Source organism: Tauraco erythrolophus, chromosome 7, assembly GCF_009769465.1.
Source record: "Tauraco erythrolophus isolate bTauEry1 chromosome 7, bTauEry1.pri, whole genome shotgun sequence".
In the NCBI taxonomy this organism is placed as follows: Eukaryota; Metazoa; Chordata; class Aves; order Musophagiformes; family Musophagidae; genus Tauraco; species Tauraco erythrolophus.
Window position 1 is genome coordinate 5939541 of NC_141471.1, and position 26181 is coordinate 5965721.

At 48.3% G+C, this 26181-nt stretch overlaps 1 protein-coding gene across 1 annotated transcript; it reads left to right on the top strand.

Moving 5' to 3' along the window:
- Nucleotides 1-1934: 1934 nt before the first annotated feature.
- Nucleotides 1935-7507, top strand: CSRNP1 (cysteine and serine rich nuclear protein 1). The gene is made up of 4 exons (XM_086614992.1): nt 1935-2106; nt 4410-4669; nt 5041-5337; nt 6524-7507. The coding sequence occupies exons 1-4, from the start codon at nt 1935-1937 to the stop codon at nt 7505-7507; spliced, it is 1713 nt and encodes a 570-aa protein (XP_086471118.1).
- The last annotated feature ends 18674 nt before the right edge of the window (nt 7508-26181 follow it).

The window sequence follows — 26181 nt, forward strand, 5'->3', positions numbered from 1 at the left end:
TAATAGTAAAAGGTTTGGACTTCATGGCTGCGTGTGAGCTCGTGCAGGCAGGAGAGGGGTTAATGAGGTGTCAGGTAGGACACATGCTGCTGGGGCTGGAGGGAGGCCAAATCCACCTTTTTTCCCCCATCTGTTTTGGATTAAGGCCAAAAAAACAACAACCCCTCTGTGGCAAAACCACCTGCAGCTCCGGGGCTGCTGAGGAGGAGGAGGAGGGATGGAGAGGATCACCTCTCCCCGACTCCCAGTTTTGGGGGATGCAGCAATGCCGTAGGCACGTGTTGCAGTGAATGATTAACTTCAGGCTGAGGAACTGCTTCATCCAGGGATTTTTTTTGACCCTTGAGGAGACTATTGTCTCCTGGGAAGCTGTTGGTAAACATGATTAAGGAGGGCTTTGAAGGCACCGCCTGCGCTCCCGTCCTGCTACGTGTTACCATACGAGATATTGAGAATCCCATCGTTAGGAGGTCTTGAAGCTGCTGTGGTTTTCTGTGCCGCTTGCTTAGGGCTCTCGAGAGGGTGGGTTTGGTGGGGTTTTTTGTGTTTTTTTCAGAGACTTAACTTCAGACATGCAAAAGAAGGTGAGAAAGTGCTACCGTTACAAAGAACAAATTTGGCTGGTGGAGGAGTTTTCAGCTGGTGGGAGGGGATGGGGACTGGGTGTCTGGCACCCCCGTATCTGTCACCAGCCTGGGCTGTATGTGTCTGAAGCATCTCGGTGTCATCTGAATTTCAAGGATGCTTTAGGTTTTGCCTGTTACCTCTGGTTTTATTGAAGCATCGAGGTGTCTGGTAGCATCTCGCAGTGCCAGGGCTCCCCCCTCCTTGCTGGAGAGAGTTTCTGGGCTGGGGCTGCATCTCTCCCACCGTGGTTGTACCTTACAGCCCAGTGGGATGGGGTCAGAGTAAGACAGTCCTCCAGCAGCAGCCCAGTTCTCAGCTTTGGTTGTGGCTCACTGGCTTCAGAATAAGCTGGCAGTGGCTTCTGCAGAACCAGGGGCATCTGGCGTGGTGTTGCCAGCGTCTAAAAGTTGAAACGGTCCATCGTCTATGCAAAAGCATCCTGGGTTAGGTGGGCTCTGATATCTGTTAGCCTATTGTAGGCGAAATGTGTAGCTTTTGTGCAATTTGGGGAGACAAAACACCCACAGACTCTATAAAAGCAAAGGTTAAAAGATGCAACAAAGTTATTTTGGGGTTTTTTTTCTTTTTTTTTTTTTTTCTTTAAGATGAGCAGGGGAAAAGCATGCGGGAAATCTAGGAATCTAGGCAAGTACAGAGCTCCTTTGTTTTTAAATTAGCTGCATTGTTTTTAATTGCTACTATGCTTGATACATAACCCAGCCTAAACAAGAATAGCTTATTGAATGGGGGACTGACTATGAAAGGCACCGTGAGGAGAAGGGCTGTTCTTCACAGTTGATATATTTGTATTTCAGTGCTTCATTTAATAAGTCTGTTTCCCCAGGGGGCTGTAGCAAGTAAATCATGCCAACAGATTGTTCTCTGCAAACTGGCTTATTTTTGTAATTAGCGAGACGTTAAAGCTGTAACTGCATAGAAAGCGAGCTGGGTAAGGAGTTAACATAAAAGAATTAGTAAGCAAAATGTAATACTTATTGTTTGATAACATTTGTGTTGATTGAATTGGTTTCCGGACGGTTTGTTGTCTGCGATAGTTGGGTTTTCTGCAGCGTCGTGAAACGAGAGAGGAATTCAGCAGGTGTGCAAAGAGAAGGTGGTAAAGCCTTGAAGTTTTTTTGGGGGAGCCCTTTTTGCGAATCACACCTGCATGGCCAGGTGGGCCTGGTGGAGAAGTCTTGCTGGGGGTTAAAGCCATCCTGCTCATCACCAGAAATTGCCAATATTTCCCTCACGTTATTTTGCTTTCCTCCTTTGCTTTCCAGTTATATGAAAAGTACGGCGTCACCATGAGCGGAGTATTGAAAAGGAAGTATGAAGAGCTGGGAGATGACAGCACCTACTGCTCCTCGTCCTCCTGCTCCCCCCTGTCCTCCTCAGCATCCTCGGGCTGGGAGTCGGACGAGGAGAGCTCCCGTGGAGAGCCCAAGCTCAGCTCTGCCTTAACACCCAGCTTCACCCGTGAGTATCTCCAGCCCCTTTTCCAGGGTCAGACATGCCTCTGCATGGGACTTCTGTAGCATGGCGGTGGGTCATCGCCATGCAGAGACCCCCTTGGAGCACACCTTTATGGATGGAAGTGGCTGTAACGCCAGCTCCCTGTCATTACACCAATTTATCTTGTTACTATAATCAGCCAGCATCCTCAGAGTAGTCTTCCTCAGCCCTTCCTCCCAGCATTTATCATTCCTTTATAATGTTTTTGCTGAAGTCCGAATTTCCAGGAATAGAAACCCGGGGACTTGGGTGTGCAGACACATGCAGGTGCCTCCAAGCCAGTGCTGTAGGACCATCCCACCATTCCTCAGTGTGCTGTCAAGCTATTCCGTAGGCAACAACTAAACAGACAGCTAAGTCCCATAACGCTGGTTTTTAAAAATGATTAACCAGTGGCGTAATTACCGTTTCAGAACTCATTTCCTACATAAGTCGAGTTCTTTGCCAAGGAACATGACACGCTTGACATTGCCTCCGCTGTTAGTACAGATAAATGCTATTTTGTTTTCCCAGCAATATCAGTTTTGAGAGCTTTTAGGAAAACACACAGAAGACAAGGTTGTAAAATCCTTTATCTGCCATGCGAAGGGAAAAATAAAAAATACAGTAGGGGAACATCTTCCTGGAGGAGAAATAGTCCAACCTAGTAAATGATACTGAACACCCACTGTATATAGCAGTTAAGGTCCACTTAGCAGACATACACAAACATGCAGTGGTCTGAAAAGGCTTTAGAAGTCTTGTAATAATAAAGAGTCTCATTCTTGCTTGTCTTCCCAGGTTTTGTGACAAAACAATGAACTTTTTGTATTCTCTGGCTCCATTGGAAAAGGGTCAGGAATGGGAAAACAATTTCGGGAGGGGGGGTTGTGGGGAGGGAGAGGCAAATGCCAAAGTGCAGCAGCTCAGCTGATAGATGATCGTGGTGGTGAACTTGCCTTTTCATAAAGAGCTAATGTTTTAGAAGATTGAGTCAAGGTTATTGTGAAAATGCAAAGATATCATCAAAGTGACTGCGGAGCCCAGTGTGAAACCCTCAGCTATTTAGCAGAAGCTGCTGACGCAGCTGGGTGAACACTTTCCCCCCCCCCCCCATATGAAACTGAAATGCTGTGTTTTGGCAAGTGAGGCTTGTGAAACGTGGGTGCAGCTAACTGTCTGGTCTTGCACTTTCCCAGCCTTCGGGGCCAGCTAAACCAGCCGAGCCCCTCAGGTTTGCGGCAGTCCTTTCGGTTGGCTCCCTGCTCCGAAGAGCGGGGCTCAGATCCCAGCTCTGCAGGAGTCACCTATCCATTCCGGGTTGGTTTTTTCCCCATGTTCTCTGTGGTGGCAACCAAGACATCCATGCACCAGCAGAGAATGGGATCAAAAAGTCCCACCACTGAATTTGTGCATAGCTGATTCCTGATGTGCTCGTGCAGCAGAAGCAGCAGCTCTCTAATGCAGTACCGCTGCGTTTCACTTTGCTTTCCATGGCCAGCTACGTTCGTGGAAACTCACTGACTCTGAAACTGTCCCGGCCAATTAGTTCACCTCCATCTGCTACGTTTGCATGTGCAAATGTGCAGAACCAGGTATCTCTGGAGACACTCCGCTTTAAGTGGTGTGTAGCGTGTTTCAGCAGTTTAAGATAAACCAGAGTCATGTATTGCCATGTTCACCCTGGGATCACCTGCGTAGAGATTAACATCTTTGCAGCTGCTCTCAAATGAGTCTCTTGAGAATAAACTATAGATTCGTAGTTCCTCCCGGTGGATGGTGAAAGGAAGTACCAGAAAAACAGCCGTCTTGGCTATTTTCTGCCCTGCCACAAAAGCTGGAGTCACACAGTGCTGCAGTGTTGGTGCTCCAGCATCCTGGGAGCGTGCCATGAGCTCCTGAACGTGGGGCAGGCTGCTTGGCTTTAGAGCAAGACAGGCATGCAGGATAGTTTGCTTGTTCGTTATGCTCTGCTGCATGGGAAGAATAAGCAAATGTATGTTTCCTGGAGGAAGTCAAGCGGGAAGGAGAAGCAGTAACCGTTTCTTTGGGTGAATCTGATCAGTGACTGCAATGCATCAGGACTTGGCTTAGTTTCCTCTCCATCCTCATCCCACCTTTGAAGCGTTAGGTCCTAAAACACCACAATCCATCAGGCCATGTTGTAACCTTGTCCCATCATGTCTCTGTCGAGAGAGTAATTGCAAGTCGTGCCTGTTTGTAATATTTCTATCCTGTCTGCAGGATGACAGTACTGACTTTATGCCTTTTTTCCCCCCTATTTTTAGCCACATCTATCCTGAAGAAATCCAAGCGACTAAAGAAGAACAACGTGGAGTTTGACCGGGTCACTGTTTTTTACTTCCCACGCTGCCAGGGGTTCACGAGCGTGCCCAGTCGCGGGGGCTGTACCCTGGGGATGGTGAGCAAACACAGCTCCTCCCGGCAGTTCACGCTAGCGGAGTTTTCAAAGGAGCAGGAGAACGTTCGTCGGGAGAAACTCGAAGAGAAATTAAAAGAGGAAAAGCTGGAAGCGTTGAAATGGAAAGTGAGTAGGAGCCGTGGGCCTGGGTTTGTGAGGAGCAGGTGGATATTGTTAGTTAATGGCTGGTTTTTGGTGGGAGCCTCTCTGAGACCCGGGGTTATGATCCTTAATGCTTTTTGAGCCTCCAAAAAACAGAGGCTCTGGTGTGGGATTTTCAGCTCAGTTCTCTGCCTTTGAAAAGTGACGGAAAAGATGCTGAACTCCATGTGTCAGGTGTCTGTCAGATCTTTGGGGGCTCTGACACAGATTTTGGTCCTGGGGTCAGCAGCCATGGGGGCCACATCTTTCCTTTCTTGTTTCACCTGACCTGAGGCTGCTGATGGCTCTTCATCCCCGATGGGTCTCTAATGCTTTGCCCATTTTTTTTCCCTCAGCTCACCATGAATGGCACAAAGGAATCGGAGGAGGCCAACCAGCTCACCATCGAAGACATCTCGGACGACGACATCGACGTCAGCAATGTGGACCTGGAGGATGGCTTCTTCCTCCAGCCCTACCCCGCCAAGAAGAGACGCGCGCTGCTGAAAGCCGTGGGGGTGAAGAAGATCGACAAGGAGGAGAAGCGGGAGCTGCACAACATCCGTCTGTCCCGGGAGGACTGTGGCTGTGACTGCCGGGAGGTCTGTGACCCAGAGACCTGCAGCTGCAGCTTGGCAGGCATTAAATGTCAGGTACTGCCTTTGCCTCTGGACATGGAGGGGGGGGGAAACCACGGCTCCAGCTGATGTGTACATTAAAGCAGGGGGTGTTTGAGCAAGGAGGGGATAGAGTTAGGGCAGCTTGTAAAATGCATCTGTTCCCACCTGCGCTTGGAGCGGAGCTGGTGAGGAAAGCCCTTGGAGAGGCTCCCCAGGCGGCGAGGCAGACGCTGCTTGGAAGTGTCTGCTTCCCAAATCACACGTGCAGCCATCCACACGCAGCCGTTGCAGCCGGGGGGGGATGTGCCTGAGCCTGCAGCGTGAACGCGCTCACCGCGTCCGTCCCTGTGAGACCCATGCTTGCTCGGTCTCCTGTTGGAGATGAGCCACGTGGGAATGTCCTGGCAAACAAAAGCTTCTCGCTCCTCACGCAAGGCTGCAGTTCCTCCTCCTCCCCCAGTTTTATTTTTTATTTATATTCTTTTTTTCCCCCTTGGTGCGTAACAACTCGGGCGAGGGTGGGAGTGTCAGCTGAGCGTCAGCCCACAGCAAGCTGTGCAGACCACCTACAAAGTGGGATAATCCCTCTGTATTCAATTAGCTTATTGTATTTTTTAAATTTTTTTTATGAGTCCCTGCCCAGCTGTGTTTGGGGAGCCGTAGTCCCTGTTCTGTGTGCCGCTCGCTCCCTCAATGCCGTGGCTGGAGGTTGGGGGTGGTGTAGGGTGGATGTGCACAGGCAGACGGGTGCTCTATGTGTGTGTCACAGCCCCCCTCTAGTGGCTGCTGTAACAGGGACATAAAGATCTCGCAGATGCTGTAACAGGGACGTAAAGATCTCGCAGACGCCTGTTGAGCAATTTGTCCTTATCTCAGCGAGGGGCAGAAGCTCGTGATATGGATGAGGCATTAAATATCATGATGCAATATATGAAAAATCATGTTTTCCCCCTTACGTCTCCTTCTGGAGCGTTACATTTTGCTTTTTTTCGAGCCTTTTAACTTTCTTCAGTTAACGAAATCCAACTTTTTTATGACAACTCTTCAAAAGAGCAGGGTTTTTATTATTTTTTATTTTCATCATTATTATTATTTTAGTCTGCTTTTAAACCACTCAGCTGCCACTTGGTTTCTGAGTGTGGGTGAGTTGCAGACGGTTTCGATGTTTGCACTGCCAGGTTCGGTCCTAACCCTCCACCTCTCCTTCTCCCCGTGCCAGATGGATCACACCTCCTTCCCCTGCGGCTGCACCAAGGATGGCTGTGGCAACACCGAGGGCAGGATCGAGTTCAACCAGGCCCGCGTGCAGACCCACTTCATCCACACCATCATGAAGCTGGAGCTGGAGAAACAGCAGCAGAGCAGCGAGAAGGTGGCAGAGACCGAGCCCCCTTTTCGGGAGCGGCTCCCACCCTTGGGATGTGCGGCTGGGAAGGGCTCTTTGGAGGAGCATGCCGTGCCGCTGGCACCCACCTTCCAATTCAGCCCTGACCTGGAGGCCCTGGGGGAGAACAGCTGCAGCAGCGACATGACGGACTCCTCCATCTCCTCCCACCCCAGCGAGGACCTGGAGGAGCCCTACGAGAGTCTCCCCTCTGACAAGTCCCAGTCGGATGTGGATGACGACGGCTTGGCACGCATCCTCCACTTCAATGACTCGGATGCTGAGGAAGAGAGTGGCCGCGGCCAGGGCGACCTGAGCTGCTTCCACCCCACTGACTTCTTCATCGAGGACCACAGCGGCGAGGCCAAGCCTGTCCCCGGCCACTTGTCCCACCTCTCCGAGTGCCTGGATGAGAACGCCAACCAGGACAGCGGAGGTTTGCTGGAGGATGCTGCCCACACGCGATGTGATGGGCTGTCCTGCTGCGCCTCATCCCCGGCCGAGCCCTGCTCCAAGAGCTACGCCGACCTCAGCCTTTCCTCTGACTCCTTGGATTTCTTCCAGTCCTTCTCGGACTATAACTTGGGACCTCTTTACAACTCCTTAAAGGAATACGAGAACCTTGATAATTTCTCTGCGTTACAGTTTCAGTTGCCTAATTTCCCCGGCTTCCCGCAAGCCGGAGATCAGGGCTCCTGTTTCTTGGAGTCCCTCATCGGTTTGTCCGAATCCGTCCCCGAAACCCCGGCCCCTTTCACAGACAATCAGCTTTTGGAGGACGCCATCAAGTCATCACTGATGGAGACTGTGAAAGTGTGAAATGTCCTCGTGGCTGGAGCAGCAAGGACCGGCACCAAAACAAAACCTGAAGAACGGTTGAATGGGCAAACTTTCACCGAAAGAATGGTTTGCTACTCAAAACTAAAGAGGAAAAAACAACAACAACAAAAAAGACTTTCTAAGCAAACAAACTATTTTTGGTCTTTATAAAACGTGGACGTTTTGACATACTGCAGCTACAATCAGTTCTCTCGCTGTTTGTGCAAAAATTTCTAAACTTTCATGATGGTGGGGTGGGGAGGGAGGGGAAAAAGACTTTCACCTATGAATTTCCTTGTGTTTTGTATGAAAAGACCTGTTGAGAAATACTCCTCGCTAACGTTGCCAGTTGTACACACAGCCCCTTCTAGAAACGTTTCAGTGTTGTAGGAGCTTTTTAAGACAACTTTTTTGAAGCTGTATTTATTGTGAAAATTTGTGGTTTGCGTAAGAGTTAGCCCAACACGCTCTTACGTTTAAATCAGACGAGGTTTACAGAAGAGATCCGTACACTATATGCATAATCATTCTTCATCTATTTATTGCAAATTCCAGAATTTAACTAGCCAGCGAAGCTTGAACTAGCATGGAACCTTATTTAAATTGGTAATACCTCAGATGTATTATGTGTACAATCATATTTTTCTGCATAATATATCTGTATTTATTTATTTTCTACCTGTAGTACATGAATAGCACTGTGGTTTATCAAGGACCTGGAAGGGCAATAAGGTCTTCAGCAGCACCCATCCTAAAGACAGCCCTGTTTTTTTCTGAAAGGTGTTGGCTGTTTGGTCTTCATGTTTCTAAAAGAGCTGAATGCAAATGGGTGGGAGGGGAGGGATGGGGGAAACATTCGTGCAACGTCCTTTGGTCTCCATCAGCCCTCTAGTAGACGTCATGTTGGTGTCTGATCTCCATAATACTGCTATGGAGAGCAAAAACAAGCAAAGCCCTCAACTATTCAAGAAGTAACATGAACTAGCTCTATTTCAACAACAACAAAAAAACCCAACAAAACCCTTTTCATAAATTATTTTATAATTTATTTAATTTCCTAAGGATTTGGCCATGAGATCTTTCCCGATCAATTGTGGTGCCTGAATATGCAGAGGAACCATTAGCAGCAGGGGAGGGGTGGGACAAGAAGGACCTTTGCAGCCCGGGGGGGGACTTTAGGGGGGAGCAAAGCCAACAGCAGCAACACCTGTGCTCACGCTCCTCAGGACGTGCTCCTTACGGCTCCCCAAAATCGAGGGTATCGCGGCTCCGAAATCTCGTGGGTCAGACTGTTTGTACTGTATTTTAGATAGGTGAATTAAGTAAAATAGGTGAATATGAAGGTTATTGGGTTATTTATCCTTTGAGTATGGTTTTGGAGGGAAGAAAAAATAACACCTGAAAACAAAGCTGAAAAGCTTGAAGGCTTTTGTTTTCTAAAATGAGAGAAATCGTCGTGTTTAGGAGGGATGTTGGGGGCCCTCTTGGCCTTTTGCTACTTAAATCAGTCTGAGAACATGACACTATTTGGCCACGTAACTGGACATAAAATCTGTACATCAGTGATACACTAAGTGCCTACACCAGCAGATTAAAAAAAAAAGGGACTTTAAAACCTACCAGCTTTAAATCCCTCCTTGGAAAATGTGGGGTTTGGTGATCACACTGATTCCAGGCATTACTGGCACGGGGAGAAGGTGGCAGCTCTGGTGTCCCATCCCCGCTGCCCTGCGAGCGGGGTGCTGTTGGGAGCTCCCGAGCGGTACAGATCCACCGCAGTGGTGGGGGGGGCGGGAAATAACCACTCCAAAATACAAATTCGAGGGTTTTTTCATTGACTGAACTGTTGTAACCCCACCAACAGGTATGGTGCTCTTGGGTACCTGCTGTTCCACAGGCACCGGCAATTTAGGAAACTTCTGGCGTATGAGTATGGCAAAGGCTGGGTGGTTTGTTTGTTTGTTTTGTTTTGTTTTTAATCATCGTTATTACTATTTAATTGTACATCTTCTCTGGTATTGAGCCGGTCAACTTGGAAGCGAAGCTGACCCGCCGTGGCCGTGAGCGGGTGCTCGCCCCGCGCTCACCGCCCCGTCCTCCCACGAAGCATCGCCCCTGGGGACCTCCCCGCCGGGCAGGAGGGTGACTGTAGGAATACTACTGGCAGATGGAGGATTTCCTGGATATATATATATAATTATTATTATTATTATTATTATTTTTTGTTGTCGTCGTTGTTTCTTCAGACTGAAAAATCCCTTTCAGTTATCTCCTAGGTGGTAGTTTCTATCCTTCAGACTGCATCCAAAATACTGACAGCTGAAAGTCTGGTACTGTTCTGTATTTATTGGCACTAATGTATTTTATAACATTCCTAGGTTTCTCTGCATATATATATATATTTATATATATAAAATATATATACATATATTTTATATATATACACACTTTTTTTAATGAATGACGGGAATAGACTCCTGCCTTTGTGGATTTTTTTCTATAATTTATTCTTTTTATTTGTGTTGGTGCCAAAAAAGAAAAAAGATTTTTTTCTCTTTTTTTTTTTTTTTCTTCCCCAGGGCACTGAATTGTAAATATATTTTTTTTTTTCTTCTTCTTGGTATCTGTGTAAAAAGTTGCCTGTTAAACAGTTTAAAAACTGGGTATTTATTGACACAATCTGTAATTATCTAATGTATTGATTGAAACGCTTTGGTTTCAACATAGCTTTATTTTAGCTTTCTTTGTGTATATATTGTGATTATGTTGCTTAAAGGTACAAGTTAAAAAAAATGCTTTATTTTTACCTTATCCATTTGCATTTGTTTATAAAAAAAAGCATATTTGTCTACAGCTGCTGTCTCTCATTTCATCAAAGCAATATGAAGAAATTTCCATTACACTTTCAATAAAAGAATTTTGTTTGAATATGGCGGCGTCTTCACCCTGTTTATCTGTTACTGTCTCTCAGAAATTTGGATGATGGATGTGTACGCTGCATTGTATGTCCTAGTTGTCCCTTTTTTGTTTGTTTTTGGCTTTTTTGACCCCTTTTTGAAGCTAATGAGTGCCCTGAGATTCCCACCCCAAGTGTTGAGATGGGAGTGTCCTACCAGGGCAGGAGCAGCCCTTGTCCCAGCCTAGTGTCCTCCAAAAGGCTTCTCCTGAGCTTGGGGACCCCCTGTTGATTTTCTCACACCTCCCCCCGCAAAAAAAAACCCACAAACAACCCAGGGAAGAGCATCCCCATGCCCTTGTGTGGGCAAAAGGCATGGGGGAAGCCTGGGAGGCTGAGCACTGTCATGGAGCTAGTCCCAGAATGGGAAACAAGCTGTAGGGTCTGTCCCTGGAGCAAAGGGGACATCTTCCTTGGAGGAGGCATGGAGTTGAGGCAGCTCATCTGTCCCTGCGGAGCCCTGCTCCATGCATGGTAGCTGGGTATGCAAAGGATGGGAGTTCCCAGGTAGCCTCCAATGTGTCCGTGAGTCCGTCACAGCCTTGATGTTCCCTCAACACTGGAACATAGCCTTGGGAGGTCACACGGGAGAAGCTTGGAGCAGCTGGAGATGCATGAGAGGTGCCTCAAAGTCCCTCTGGCTTCATCCAGAGGTGAGTCTCCTCACAGAGGGGAACCCAGTGCCAGCCCCTGCTTTTAAATTTTGACCTAAAATAGCACCTTTTGGCCAGGAGAGAGTCTAGGTTGGCAAGAGCAGTTTCTCCAAGGGCTGTGACTAGAAGGAACCTTTTTGGTGATTTGCTTATGTCGTGGTTTTAGGCTGATCCAGCAACTAAAACTCACACAGTCTCTCCTTCTCCAATAAAGTAGAGAGGAGAGAGAAAAAAAAAAAACCAAAAGGACTGAGGGTTGAGGCAAGAACAGAGGGAGCACCCACCAACCATGGTCCTGGGCAAAACAGGCAGCGCTTTTCTCAAAGCAAAACAGTTTATTAATGATTACTTAGAAGGACAAAGGGAAATAAAAACCGATTACTTGAGAGGACAGAAAGAAACAAAACCAGATCTTAAAACCGACACCTTCCCCCCCCCACCTTCCTTTTCCTCCCGGCTCTACCTCCTCCCCCCAGCAGCACAGGGGGCAGGGACTGGGGGAGTGCAGGTCAGTTCATTCCGTGCTGTTACTGCTGCTTCTTTCTTAAAGGAGAAGGAGTCCTTACACCCTTTTCCCCTGCTCCAATGGATCCCCTACCCACGAGGAAAAAATCCACAAATTTCTCCAACGTGAGTCCAGCCCACTGGAAACAATCCTTCCCCACAGATTGCTCCGGTGTGGGCTATACCACAGTCTCGGGTACTTAGGGAGCTGTAGCCACTCGCTCCGGCGTGGGTCGTCACGAAGACTCCAGATGCCTCTCTGCCTTGCCGTGCCCCCAACACGACCATCCTCGGGCTCAGGCATCTTCTCCCCACGGGCTGCGAGTGGGTCGCTGCTCCACCGAGGCCGTCCTGGTTGCAGGGGGGCAGCCTGCCATCTCACCATCAGCCGCAGGGGAAACTCGGCTCCGGCACCTCCTCCCGCTCCATCCTCACTGACCTGCTGTCGATGCAGCTGTTTCTCTCAGATCTCAGTCCTCTCCAGGTGAACTCAGCCTAGTGGGCACCCCGGGAGTGGGGTGCCCCCGAGTTCCCCAGCTGGCTCCGCCGCCGCCATTCTCCGTGGGCGGCGCCGGCCCGACGCAGGCAGCCGCCCCGGCCGGGAGCCAGGGAGCGGGGGCAGTGCCCTCCTCCCTTCTCTGGTCGATCCTGGGCGAAGCACCTTTTCCGGTTCCCTTGTCCTGACTTAAATAGGGCAATTCGCAGAGGCGCCCTATTGGCTCAACCCCGAGGGGATGGCAGTCTGATCCGGTGGCCAGAACTAAGCCTAACCCGGATCCAAAACCGGGGAGGTCGCAGGGAGCAAATCCCTCTCCTGCCACCAGAACCACCCCCCCTCCACATCAAACCATGACAGCTTAATTTATTTGAGGGTAAAAATGTGATGCAAACTCTTGCTTGGCAGAGCAAGACCTGTGTCCTGAAGAGCATCTCCTGAGGCTTCCAAGGTGTCTCCAGCTGCTCAGCCATGCTGTTGCAATGTTCCCAGCGCATCATCTTGTGATGGCACACAAGTTGTTCAAGTTACTTCCTGCTCCACCTGCGTCACTCTGTGTGACAAGGTGCCTTTTTTTTCCCTAAAAAAGGTAAACTCAGTGCATAGGCCCAGCTGCTTTATTTTCCAAGCTTGATTGGCTTGCAGATGGTAGCCACACATTTCCATGGGATGATGGAAAAGACAGCAGTGTAGCAGCATCTCCATTGCCAAGGAACATATAGGAGAAATCTTGGGAAAACCTTGGAAAAAGCCTAGAAATCCCTTTCCCTTGCACACGACAAACTTTCTCATCATTCCACGGCACCCCGGGACCTGGAAGGATGCAGCCAAAGAACCATCACCATGATTGAGGAAAAATCGGAGTAAATACGCTTGGTCCTGGCAACAGTAGGCAAATAAAAGGGTAAGGATGTGAGCCAGCCCATGGTGCAAAGGAAAAGCCGAATAAATCCCAGAAAACTGGACGGGGAAATGCATACCTATCCCAAGGACTTGTGCCTAGCAGTATGGGCATAAATCACAACCCCTGGCTCTGACCTGAAAGCAAGGGAAATTGGCCCAAGACTGCCATTGTCTAGTTTTCCAGCAGGAATCCATTTCTGAAGGTTGCCATCCGCCCCTAGAGCTGAGAAGCTCAATTAATTGAATAAACTAATTGTTAAAAAATATTTGCTGGGCTGCAAAAGCAGCAATACTGAAAAGAGGCCAGCTTATTCTATTTTATTTTAATTTAATTTAATTTAATTTAATTTTATTTTATTTTATGGAGTTTATGCCTGGAATTCCCTCTTATGTTAATTATTCTCTGGGAAGAGCAGAGCCTCTGATTTTATTTTATTTTATTTTATTTTACTTTATTTTATTTTATGTTATTTTATGTTATTTTATTTTATTTTATTTTATTTTATTTTATTTTATTTTATTTTATTTTATGGAGTTTATGCCTGGAATTCCCTCTTATGTTAATTATTCTCTGGGAAGAGCAGAGCCTCTGGTGTACAGCTCCAGCTGCCACACTGGTGAGTTTTCAGCTCATGGTGATGACTTTGCACCCTGCCCTGGCAAAGGGCATCACAGCCAGGAGACCCACCATCCCCCAAGGGACAGGGCCCAAACAGCTTTGAGGTGCCACAACCCATCAACCAGCCTCTGGCACGAGCATCCACTGCCCCGGCATCTCCACAGGGAATCGGCAGAGTTTATCACAGCCTCTTTGTACCCAGAGGAGTTCATGTTTGCTTTGAAGATCGAGGCCGGAGAAGACCTGGAGGAGCTCTCTTGGCTGGTTGGGAATCGTTCTTCTGCAAGACATTGATGTTGAAGCCCTGGCCACTCTGCTTTTATAGGGCTGCATCTTAGAAGGGATGAAACCTTCAGTTTCCTCCCTGGCTGTGGCAGGGCTGGGGCCAGCAGATTTTCTACATGCACCAGGACGGACGTGCCCCAACCCAGTGACACAGAGCTGGGACTCAAGCCCCAGTTGACTGTGGGTGGTGGTGCTCCTTCCCATCCCTCGGAATCACTGATTCATTGACCCCGATTAAACCCATCTATGTGCTCCCCACCTTGCTTAGGCCTTCATCACTCTCTTTATTTTCCTTTATTTTCTTTTTTTCCTCCAGACAGCCACCCTGTACGCCTTGCTTGTAACACCCAGAGGCACAGAATGACTCATCGCCCGCTTTCGTTTCATTTTTACGTGCCTACAAGAGTTGAACTGTGCGTGTAGCCACCAGACTAGAAAGCATTCTTCCGGGTGACGGAGCAGCCTCCGGAAAAGGGATGAGTCATTTGACGACCGACGGCTGGTGGGGACGGGGACTGGCTGCGACGCGAGGTGAGGCTCCTCCAGATCTGGGGCCTCGTGGGAGTGAGACACCTGAGGACTTCTCTCAGCAGCTATAAAATGATGGGCAGGATGGAGGGGATTCTGCCCCTCTACTCTGCTCTCGTGGGACCCCACCTGCAGTACTGCGTTCAGCTCTGGGGTCCCCAGCACAAGAAGGACATGGAGCTGTTGGAGCGAGTCCAGAGGAGGGCCACGAAGATGATCCGAAGGCTGGAGCACCTCTCCTGTGAAGTCAGGCTGAGAGAGTTGGGGCTGTTCAGCCTGGAGAAGAGAAGGCTCTGGGGTGATCTTATAGCAGCCTTCCAGTACCTAAAGGGGGCCTACAGGAGATGGAGAGGGACTTTTTACAAGGGTATGCAGTGATATGACAAGGGACAATGGCTTTAAACTGAAAGAGGGCAGATTTAGATTGGATACAAGTAAGAAATTTTTTACAATGAGGGTGGTGAGGCACTGGAACAGGTTGCCCTGAGAAGTTGTGGATGCCCATCCCTGGAAGTGTTCAAGGCCAGGTTGGATGAGGCTTTGGGCAACCTGTTGTAGTCGAAGGTGTCCCTGCCCATGGCAGAGGGATTGGAACTAGATGATCTTTGAGGTCCCTTCCAACCCAAACCATTCTGATTCTATGACTTTATCTCTGGCAGGGAAAAAAAACAACCCAGGAGCTCCAGGGCAAAGAAAAAAGGTGTGTTGGCTCTTCAGCACTGAGGGCATTTCCAGAGGGCCATATCCTGCATGAGAAGGGCTCATGTCTGCTTTGGAGACAGGAAAGTTGGGAAAAAATAGCTTTTCTCTTTGCTTGTCTGGTTGATAGAAATAAAAGGCAGGTTTGCACCTTGTGGCCGAGCAGCGTGACACTGCGGTTGCCCCAGGCCTTCTGCAAAGTCGATATAAGCATCCCAGATGATGCCTCTGCATCCCTGCTGGCTTCAAGACCTCTGTCACTGTAATAGGCACTTTCTCCGCCCCTGCACGTGCATTTTCCATGGAACTGAGTGGAAGTTTGCAGGCACTGAAGTTTTAACTCAGACCTGGCAATTGGCTTGGCTTTTCTGCAGAATTTGTAACCATCGACACATTCCTGTGGACCGTTCAAGTTTTAGCCTGGGATGGGGAAAAAAAAACCCAAAACAGTTCAGCTGCTATTCCTTATTCTTTGGGATAGTGATGTTCAACATCACAGAAATCCTCATTGTGCTGTACAGAGGTGTCCTCTCCACTGAATCAACCCAAATTACACACCAAAATAAAAGCAGTTGGATTTCTGCACCATGTGAGGGCCCCTCTGTGGTCGTCATCTCTGAAGGAGCTCTGAGTCCTCAGCACCTGGGGAAATGGGTGGTGCTAAATGTAGTGAATAAACGTAAAAGTAGTCAGGATTCAGTGTCTTCTCTGCATAAAACCGCGAAAATTCCTGTTTTGCAGGAGCTCTGGCTAAAGTGAGACTTCAGATAAGCAGTTAATAGAGACAAATAAGTTTTCTCCTTCACAGCTATGACCGTTGGAAGTTCTCAACGCTGCTTAATCCACGTGTTTCCATCAGCTTCTTCTATACCGCTAAGCCTGCTGCTGAGTGTAAGGCAGTATTGCCATCTACTGGGCACTGCCTGTTTCTTCCAGCTTCTCTCATTGCTCTTGGGCAATGTTTGTCCTCCTCCGTGAGACCAGAGACAGTGTGTATCTTACATATTAAAATTATCATATTAAAAAAACCTAAAATAAGTCTTACACGGCCCACTCGGGTCTGGAGGAAGAGTGAGGATGTCCCGGGGCTTGCCTACACTCCCACGTCTGGCCTGGTACGCACGTTCACAGCTGGAGGAAACCATTTCCAGAAGGTAAATGCTCAAATACACCCCATGGATGCACCCTTATTTTGGCCAGGGAAGTTGGGTGAGGGACCAAAACACCTGTGGCTGGACATGCCCTGACTCCATCACATTGGTAGGCGCATGAAACCCACCAAAGGGGGAATACCTGTCATCAGCAGAGCTAAAATATTTTGACACAACCATGGAGGCTGTGAAGTCTTTCACGTCAGTCGAGCCAAGGAGGCTGAAAGGCTCGAGATGGTCTGAGGACCCCAGGGACTGCACAAGCCACATGCCAGGGTAAAACGTTAGAGGAGAACCTTGCCACCAGAATGAGTAGCACAGGGAGGTCTCCCTCCGGAATAAACCTGCCCCACTGAGATACCCTGAATAGGAAACTATTACCAATTACACTTCCCTGTCGCAGACTGCCTGTATCTTCTCACAGTGGGTCGCAACCAAACGGCTGTTGCGACCACAATGTATCTCACAATCAGAAGGCTCTTCTAATCTCCAACACAGAGCTCCAACTCACCACTCTCCAGGGGCTCCTACCACTCCAGTCTCCAGGAGGAAACTGCCCCACTCCCTCTTGGGAGTGCCCCACCTTTAAGCCTCTCATGAGTCAGGTGGTCTCTGCCTGACTACCGTGACTCACAGCACCTGTCTCGACAAGGCACAGGTGCTTCCCATGTAGCAGCCAGGAAACTTCCCTGACAATTCCCCCTTTCTTTTTTGAAAGAACGCCTCATAGCCTTTAGGGGTTTCTAACGTTCCGATTCCACTTTCCGTACAAAACCATGGGGGAATCGTTCTCATTTTTTGTCGTACCATGACGGCGGATATATCCATTGATCCGGCGACGACGGATACATCCACCCCGGCTGCTCTGGCTGCTTCTCCTGTTGGTTAACCTGCGGCTGCCGTAATGCTCCCGCAAAAGTTTTGTCCGGACCATCATGCATCTGCGTACGCTTTCTCATTCTTTTATTTCTCAGCCAGCCGTTAGTGTAAACCTCTGACTCGCATTGCTTAGCAAAATGGCCCATCTTTCCGCACCTGTAACATCTCTGTTTCCCACATTTATGACAAGTAACTGGGCCATTAACTTTTCCGGCATTTATTATCCGCCTTTGACCCTTCCATCCTGGGCATTCCAATTTTATATGTCCCCGCTTTCCACATCTATAACACTTCGGCTTCTTAACGCGTAAGGAACCCGGGGGGGCTAGTGCCACGGGGAACGCACTAGGCCCTCCCCCCATTTCTGTTATAGACGATTCTTTATTGTTAACTGGTACCCCCAGAGCTTCAGCCAGGTCCCAGTTCCTGGCCTCTATTGCTTTTATTCTAACCTCGTCCCAGAAACGGACTGGGTCACAAGGTTGAACTGTTCCTGTAGTCGCCCCCAGGGGGTCTGGTTGCACTAAACAGGCGGATTCTGGTGACTTTCTCCTCCGTCTAGGTGCGGGTGGCAACTTCCCAGCAGAACTATCACTTGCTTCAGAGGTCTTTCTTATAGTCTCTCTTGCTGCAGGGTGGGTCATGGCCTGCTGCACCATCTCCACTACAGCTGCTAACTGCTGGGATACTCCTTGTAATAGTGTCATAACTTGCTGTAGTATTATTGGCTGCTCCAAACGTACCTGGGCCGGATAACCAGATACTGGGGGATATGAAGTTGCCAAGGGTGAGGCCAATTGCTCAAATGGCAGAGCCGTAGGCATAATAAAGGGGGAAGGGGGGGCTGTTGGGGCAAAGGGTGGGAGATGTTTTAACACCTCCTGCAGGGTGGGGCAGAGTCCCTGCACAGTCCCCGCAACTTTTTTGCTCTCCTTGAACAGTGAAGATAGACCCGATTCACTGTCCGTGCTGTCTGAGGCCAATCCTCCCTCAGACAGTTCGTCATCTTCTTCAAAACCTTTGCCCATTGATACATAACCTGTTGATTTGTCTTTCTCTTCTACTGCCATCCCTTCTTGAATTATATTATCCAGGGCCCCCCATGTACACAACAGGTCAGTTTTGGTCAAGTCCTCATTCTCAAATACTGCTTCACAAAGCAACTTATCCCCTAACTTCTTCCATAGCTCAAGGCTAAAGGACGTATTGAGACTTGCTAGGTCTTCACACTCCGCCGCCCAGTTAAGTAAATTACATAGATCCTCACTTCCTATATTGGCCCCCGCAGCCATTATCGCAGATTCAAGGACCACAAAGGTCTGATTCTCCTTGACAAAATTCTGACCCATGTCCATTCCCAGCAGCTCACCTAGTTCCAGGTGTCTAAGTCAAAACTGGTCAATCCGCAGCTCCTGCCGCTCTCAAGCTTCGCTGGGTTCTGTATCTTGGATCTACCGCACTTCACCCTGCGGTCCAGGCAGTTCATGTTTCGACAAATCACGTCGGGGTCACCAGATGTCGCAGACTGCCTGTATCTTCTCACAGTGGGTCGCAACCTAACGGCTGCTGCAACCACAACGTATCTCACAATCAGAAGGCTCTTCTAATCTCCAACAGAGAGCTCCAACTCACCACTCTCCAGGGGCTCCTACCACTCCAGTCTCCAGGAGAGAACTGCCCCACTCCCTCTTGGGAGTGTCCCACCTTTAAGCCTCTCATGAGTCAGGTGGTCTCTGGCTGACTGCCGTGACTCACAGCACCTGTCTCGACAAGGCACAGGTGCTTCCCATGTAGCAGCCAGGAAACTTCCCTGACACTTCCCTGGAAATAAATACTTAGATACTACTTTGGAGTAAATAGAGATGAGAACTGAATGGTCCTTAAGTGCTTTTCATAGTCAAAGCATCCCAAAGTGCTTTCTGGTAATTAAGGCTGAATAGCTGTCAGGAGGCAAGGGAGCCCAGGGTAGTCATATTCCCAACTACCCATCATTTTTGCCTGCAAGTGAGAGAGCAAGGGAATGGTTGAGTGAAGGAGTGGTACAGATTTGACTAGAGATTTTGAAGGTTAATCTGTTAAAAGGAAGCTGCCCCAGGGTAGGATTTGGATGAGGAGATGTCCATAACCGGAACATCTCTATTCAGTTATGACATTGAGGGCTCCATTGCTGAGCTTACCTCTGTATGACTTTAAAGCTCTTCAGCTCTGTTGTGTCTTGGGACAGTTGAGATGCTCAAGGGTATGAAGACATCCCCACGAGGCTGGTGAAGGGACCTCAGGAGAGCTGTGTGCTTTCGAAGCATCATCAAGATAGAGTGGGATGTCCTCAGACATCCCTAATGGCATTGGCTACTGTATTTGATCCCTGTAACCTCCAAGTATTTCATAGGATCTACAGCCTTATCTCCCCAAATAGCGCAAGGTGTTATAGCCAGCCCTATACCTTACTGGAGCACCCCACACCTGGTGGGACCAACCTCAGGAGATAAATCTCCAGTTGCTGCAGTAGTCTCCTTCTTCTGCTTCCCATACAGACACAGAGAGAATCAGTTTTCCAAAACCTAGTTGGTTCCCTGGTTTAGCTGCATCATCACCATCCAGCTTTGGAGAAAAGGATGGGAACATTTTATCTGAGCATTATAGTACTGTGCCCGGCCATGTTTTCCCAATACCATTGGATACTACTTCGCTGTAACACCTGGTATCTTCACACAGTAAAATAGGTGTGAAGTGCTGCATTTTCCATAGGCTTCCAGAGATGTGCTTCTGGGATCGTAGCTTTGCCCAGCAGCACTGGGGAATGAGTAGCTCTAGCAAGGCTCTTGGATAGTGAGAGGTAAATGAGGCGCAGGAGAAGCACATGCACCCTGTCCACATGCTGCCAGGCTATTGCCTTCCTCTTATCTGATGCAATAAATCATGGCTGAGCAGAGCAAGCTGTTCCTGTCATCGAAACGCAGAAAGAAACACTCCTCTTGGCACTGGGGATGTGATAATGACCCTGAATTAGAGCTGCACGTCTCCAGCACCTGATTCTCCAGCTCCTGCGGGTGCAGCCTGATGTTTCTCCTCCTGGCTGTTGCAGGAACAGGTCCAGGACTTGCTCATGCAGAGGAAGGATTTAAAGGAGCAATGTCCAGCCTGGCTTTCAGAGCAGATTGCAACGGGTTTCAAGTCCCGGATGGCCACGGCTGCCCCATGGAGACCAGGGCAGGTGCATGGCTGCAGGCGGAAGCAGGGAAAGCCTGTCACCACTGTCATGTCAGGGGAAGGAAAGGGGATGGTTGTGGCATTTTGAGTTGTGGCAAGGCACATGCATACTCATTAAATTGCTAACGTGGTCCCGGGAGTGCTTTTGGCCCAAGGACATCAACATCCCCGATAGTCCCTGCTCAGCCCAGGTCAGGGATGGAGGCTGATGAGAGTTTGGGACCCTGTGTGACATCTCCAAATTCCCCCATAGCCCAAGTATCGAGTGCACAGAGTTAGACTCCCCCAGCCTGGGCATCAGGCACTGCAAAACCACCAGGCACTGTAATACTTCACTTCTCGGCATCTGAGTAATTTTTGGAAAGGGTTTGAAGGACTCTCTTTAAAAATCTCATATCCCAAAGCCTTTGATCTGTGACTTTTTTAATTCCTTCTGAAACTCAAAGGGAAATGTTTGAGTATGGTCAGGCCAAGATCTCAGATGCCAGCGTGTTCCTGTCCCTCGGCTCCTAAGTCAACTTGTGAGGGACATTGTTCCATCCCTGAGCCTGACAGATCTAGGATCCTTCAGGAGGAGTTAAATACTTGAAGTAGGTTTTGCAGCAGAAGTAACACATGCTGTCTTAAAAGGAACAAGAACTATTCAGTAATACTAAAGGGCAGGAAAGCTGAGAGTTCGGGGGGTTTTTAACTTGTCAGAAGAAGAAAAAAAATCGACAAACTACTGAGCACTCCGGAGACACTGTCAAGTACAGTCCAATAAAGCAGAGAGCTAAAAATACCACTGGGACCCCGCTCCTCACAAGCCTTTAGGAAAGCGCTGCTGGTTTCGTTTTCGCTTGCGCTTGCTGTAATAAGGAAGATTTATCTGTTTGCAAATCGGACCTGTGGAATTTTCACCTGCAGTGAAAAGCAGCTCCTGTGTGTTATTGCTTACCTGTGTGTCTGCACGCGAACACGAAGGGCAGAGCGCAAGGCTGCGGACGTGTCATTTGATCATCCTCGGCCCACAAAACTCCTTTAGGAGGCGGTGATAACTGTTAGCAGATATTCCTTCGGTTTGCCGATGCCCTCTAGTGGCTTTTGGCAAGTAGAAATGGGCATTCCCAAAAAAAGAGAGCGTTCTGCAAAAAATACTGCTGTGCCATAGGTGTGTGCAGGCTTTAGGAGAGATGGGATGTAGGTAGTTTAAAAAAGAGCAAGATCAAAATCCTTCCTTCATCAACGCTCATCTCATACACAGCAAAAGGAGAAAGGGAAGGATGTGGGATTCCCCGTGTCCTCCTAGGAGATTGTCTTTTGATGAACTACAACACTAACAGTGCTTTATTGTGCAAGTACATCTCCTTTTCTCCCTCCGTCCCTCTCTTTACCTACCCTGCTGTGTGTCTAAAGGGAACATGGCTTTTATTTGGAAATGTTATGCACTGCAGATTGGCTTGCCCAGCTGGCTGGAGTATGGGGCCCTGCATGTCTAACAGGGGATTGGTTTACACTGAATTTATTGCTTCCTCACTGGAAACGCACCCTCCTGAAATCCCCTTTTCTATGCACTTAGCCTTAGAAAATGAATTAAAAAAAATAATCATCCTGCACAGAGTGAATTTAACAATAACTTAAATGGATCGTGCTTTCTACAGTTTGAGTTTGCCAATACACTTGAGGCAGATGCCCTCTGGATGAGCAGCAGCACCATATTGAAGCTGTTTAGTTAGGGATATAAGGAGAATACAGTTCTGCAAGCAAAACCTATGCTGGCTGCTGATAGAACAGAATAGAACCATAGAATGGTTTGGGTTGGAAGCGACCTCAAAGATCATCTAGTTCCAACCCCACTGCCATGGGCAGGGACACCCTCCTCTACACCAGGTTGCTCAAAGCCTCATCCAAACTGGCCATGAACACTTCCAGCGATGGGGCATCCACAGCTTCTCCAGGCAACCTCTACCAGTGCCTCACCACCCTCAGAGGGCAGAATTTCTTCCTTATATCTAATCTAAATCTCCCCTCTTTCAGTTTAAAGCCATTGCCCCTTGTCCTACCACTTCACACCTTTGTCAAAAGTCCCTCTCCAGCTTTCCTGTAGGCCCCCTTTAAGTACTGGAAAGCTGCTATAAGATCACCCCTGAGCCTTCTCTTCTCCAGGCTGAATAACCCCAACTCTCTCAGCCTGTCTTCATAGCAGAGGTGCTCCAGCCCTCAGATCATCTTCATGGCCCTCCTCTGGACTCACTTCAGCAGCTCCATGTCCTTCTTGTGTTGGGGACCCCAGAGCTGAACACAGCACTGCAGGTGGGGTCTCACAAGATCAGAGCAGAGGGGCAGAATCCCCTCTCTCGACCTGCTGGCCTCACTTCTTTGGATGCAGCCCAGGACATGGTTGGTTTTCTGGGCTGCCAGCACACATTGCCATCTCATGTTGAGCTTCTCATCCACCAGCACTCCCAAGAAGAGAATAGAATAGAATAGTTCAGTTGGAAAGGACCAATAACAATCATTTAGTTCAACTGCCTGACCAATTGAGGACTAAGCAAAGGTTAAAGCATGTTATTAAAGGCATTGTCCAAATGCTTCTTACACACTGACAGGCTCGGGGTACCAATCTCCTCTCCAGTTGAGGAAGTAAACCCACACCCTGCCTCAGGCAGCCTTACCTGCATAGTGGTCTCTCTGAAACCAAGAGAGACCATCAACACTCCTCCTCACTTACAACTAATCACCCTCCCCATCCCATCCAGTAATATAGCAGGGATAGTTATTGGGTAAAATTTCTCCCTCAGGTGGAAGCACTCACAGCTCAACGAATCCATTGTCATAGGCAGGAGAATCAAGGCGCAGCAGGGCAATGACACAGCTGAAACGGGATACAGGTGAAATACCCTTTATTGAAAATCCTGAGTGAGTCATAAACCAGACATTTTGTCACTCATACAGGTCTCCAGCCTCAGGCATAATGATAGGCAAGCACCTTGCAAACATCGTTAATTCCAGGAGACAGGAAAATATGAGCAATTAAGAGAGAAGAGACCATAGTACAGACTGATACAGGGTTAACAGCCCCCCAAAAACTCCTACTCCTTTGGAGGCACCAAATTTCAGAGTGAATTTCAGTGGACCCGGGTGGACAGGCATGCCTCTGAGGGGGGAATTTAAGACAGTCCCTCAGCATTTCCCCGTTGGCTTCCCTTCATCAGATGCAAACAGTGGTGTGACTGCTGGCAAACCCCTGAATCTGCTGTACATCCTGGATCCCTCTGTGAGGCCCTAGCTTTTCCCAATCTTGGGCAAAACAGGACTGAGGTCATCCACACAGACACTGTGTAACACCTCCAAGACAGGAGGTCATTTGGGAAATCACCACTGCATCATCTTCCAGTGCTTCCCACAAATCCAGTCTCACTGGGAACTGGACTGAATAAACACACAAATGCTTGCGGGACAGGGTGCGAAGTACCATTGAATCACCTGATGATATTCAAAATAATTACCCATTGGGAATGCTGTAGGGATTCCAGCCATTACGAATGAAGGGTCTCCACACCAATATAGTACTCGGTGCCATCCACCTCCAAGGGATTGTACTCGCTCAGAGCCACTCGGTAGGTTGCTCGCTGTGGCCTGAAAACAAATCACAGAATAATTAACATAAAAACTACTCCCCACTGCTAGCTTTGCACTGTAATTCCTGCACCACTGAGACCTTCCACCAACGTAATAATTTCTAACGTACCTTCCACCAGAGGATTTTTCAATGGACTGTAGCTAAACGGTCGTATGAATTGAGCAAATGCTGCCCGCAGTTTGCTGGCGAAGCAAGTGAAGGTGCAACATCAGCTAAGACAAGGCTGAGCGTGGTGTTGAAGGAGAATGTTCATTTTGCATCTCTACATCTTTCTGAAATGGAGTGTGAAGGATCAGCTTGTTACGCTTTATTGTAAGTGCATTCACAAAAGGCACGAGTAATTAAAGAGGAGTGTTCGCTTACTGGCATCCTGATATGGTTTAATGGGGATTAGGGACGGTTGGACTCGATGATCTCTAAGATCTTTTCCAACCTAGAAATCTATGAATCTATGAATCTATGATGTATCAGTTAGGCAGCACATGTCAGAGCAAATTGTACAACTTGGCCCGTGAGCTACAAAACATGCCTTGTGCTCAATCGTTCCATCTCTGTGCAGGTTTCTCAGGATGGAAACCCATTTGGAATGTTTGGATTCATGCAAATGCACCTCCGCGTATGCAAATCAGCAATTAGCTTGATTTGGACTCCCAGGAAGTCAGCAATTAATGCGCAAAATCAAGGCTAAAGCAAACAGAGTTTTCCAGTTCCCTTGATTAAGCGCTCAGCGAGGTGTCCAGCTGCGCAAGGAACGGCACTGGTGGGGAGCTCAGGGGGTGGGAAGGGTCTGGCTCCCGTCTGCAGCAAGAAGGAGCAGCAGAACAGGAGATTTAATGATTTTTAATCCTACTCATGTGCTGAGGCAAGGGGCTGCAGTCATGACCCATGTGCTGCTGATAAGGGTTCCACCCTGGATGTGGGAGTAGTACCTGGGGAGTTGGCACAGGCAACTTGAAGCCATACCTGGATCAAACAACAACATGTTTTGCACCCGAGCCATGCTGTGCCTCTGCAGAAATGGAGTGTGTGGCTTTGGAGAGTGGGAGCTGCATTTTCCCACCGTTTTTTCAAGTACAAGACTTGTCTCAAGTATAAGACACCAGCGTTATCTGCCACTTCCAGCAGTTTGGTTGGGCCTCATGACCTCCAATTACTCACTCTGTCAGCACATGCTTCTGAAGAGCATCCCTGAGGGGACTTCCAGAGATTTCCCCATACCACACAAAAAAAGGAGTGCTGTTTGTCATGTGGATTCCTAAAGGGTGTCAGTCATTGCAGGTTACCGCCAGCAACAAGTCTGTGCTGCACGGGGCAGCCGGGGCAGCGACTCTGAAAGATCAAATGATGGAGGCTTCCACATGGTGACACTGTGATCGCTCTCCATCCTGGAGGCTGTTTTTAAAGCCTCCATGACTGAAAAATACCATGAACAGGCTTCAAGATGCAAAGCTCTCATATAAATTGATTTCTGTTTCACACAGTCCCTACAACCCCTCCATAACAGCCAGGTGGTTGTACACCAGCCTAAATCCTTGTTTTTTGAGGATGTTGATTTCCCCTCCCTCAGAGCACCACTAGATCTTTCTCATGGAGATCTTGTTCCTTCAATAGAGAAAACCCTTTTCAGCCAGAATAATTGTGTCCACATTAGGTTTTGCCCCAGCACAGTAACTGCAGAGAAAAAATGGATACGCTCTAATTGGCAGCACTTAGAGGTTGAGAGGTTCACCCTTTCCCAGCTCAAATAACTCCATTGCAACTTACTCAGGCAACTAAGAAGAACCAGATATTGAAGCATCTTTAATGAAGTGGTTACATTTTTCCCAGAAAAAATATTTTTGTGCTAAAGTACCTGATGAGGAGCTGTGTCTGAATTTTAGGTTAATACAATTTATCTATACTCATAACTCATTAAATTGATGAAAAATGTTCTCTATGTGGAAAAAAAGAGGGAGCAGTGACCTGTTCAAGGTAGAGTTCAAGGTTACACAAATACCTCCACACTGCATAGTTCCTATGGGGTTGTGAAGCAGAAAAAACCCTGATAAATTTAAATGTAAAATACAGCCCTGCTTTATGTGTCCAGTGAAGAAGAAAACAAGAAATGCCTGTAGCTGGTGAAAACTCAGAGACTTGTTTCCATGACCCAGGGAAATCCCCTTGGGACAC

Coding starts and splice junctions, on each gene's coding strand:
- CSRNP1 (XM_086614992.1), top strand. CDS start 1,935: ATGAGCGGAGTATTGAAAAGGAAGTATGAAGAGCTGGGAGATGACAGC. Junction 2,107..4,409: donor CTTAACACCCAGCTTCACCC/GTGAGTATCTCC, acceptor CCCTATTTTTAG/CCACATCTATCCTGAAGAAA. Junction 4,670..5,040: donor TGGAAGCGTTGAAATGGAAA/GTGAGTAGGAGC, acceptor TTTTTCCCTCAG/CTCACCATGAATGGCACAAA.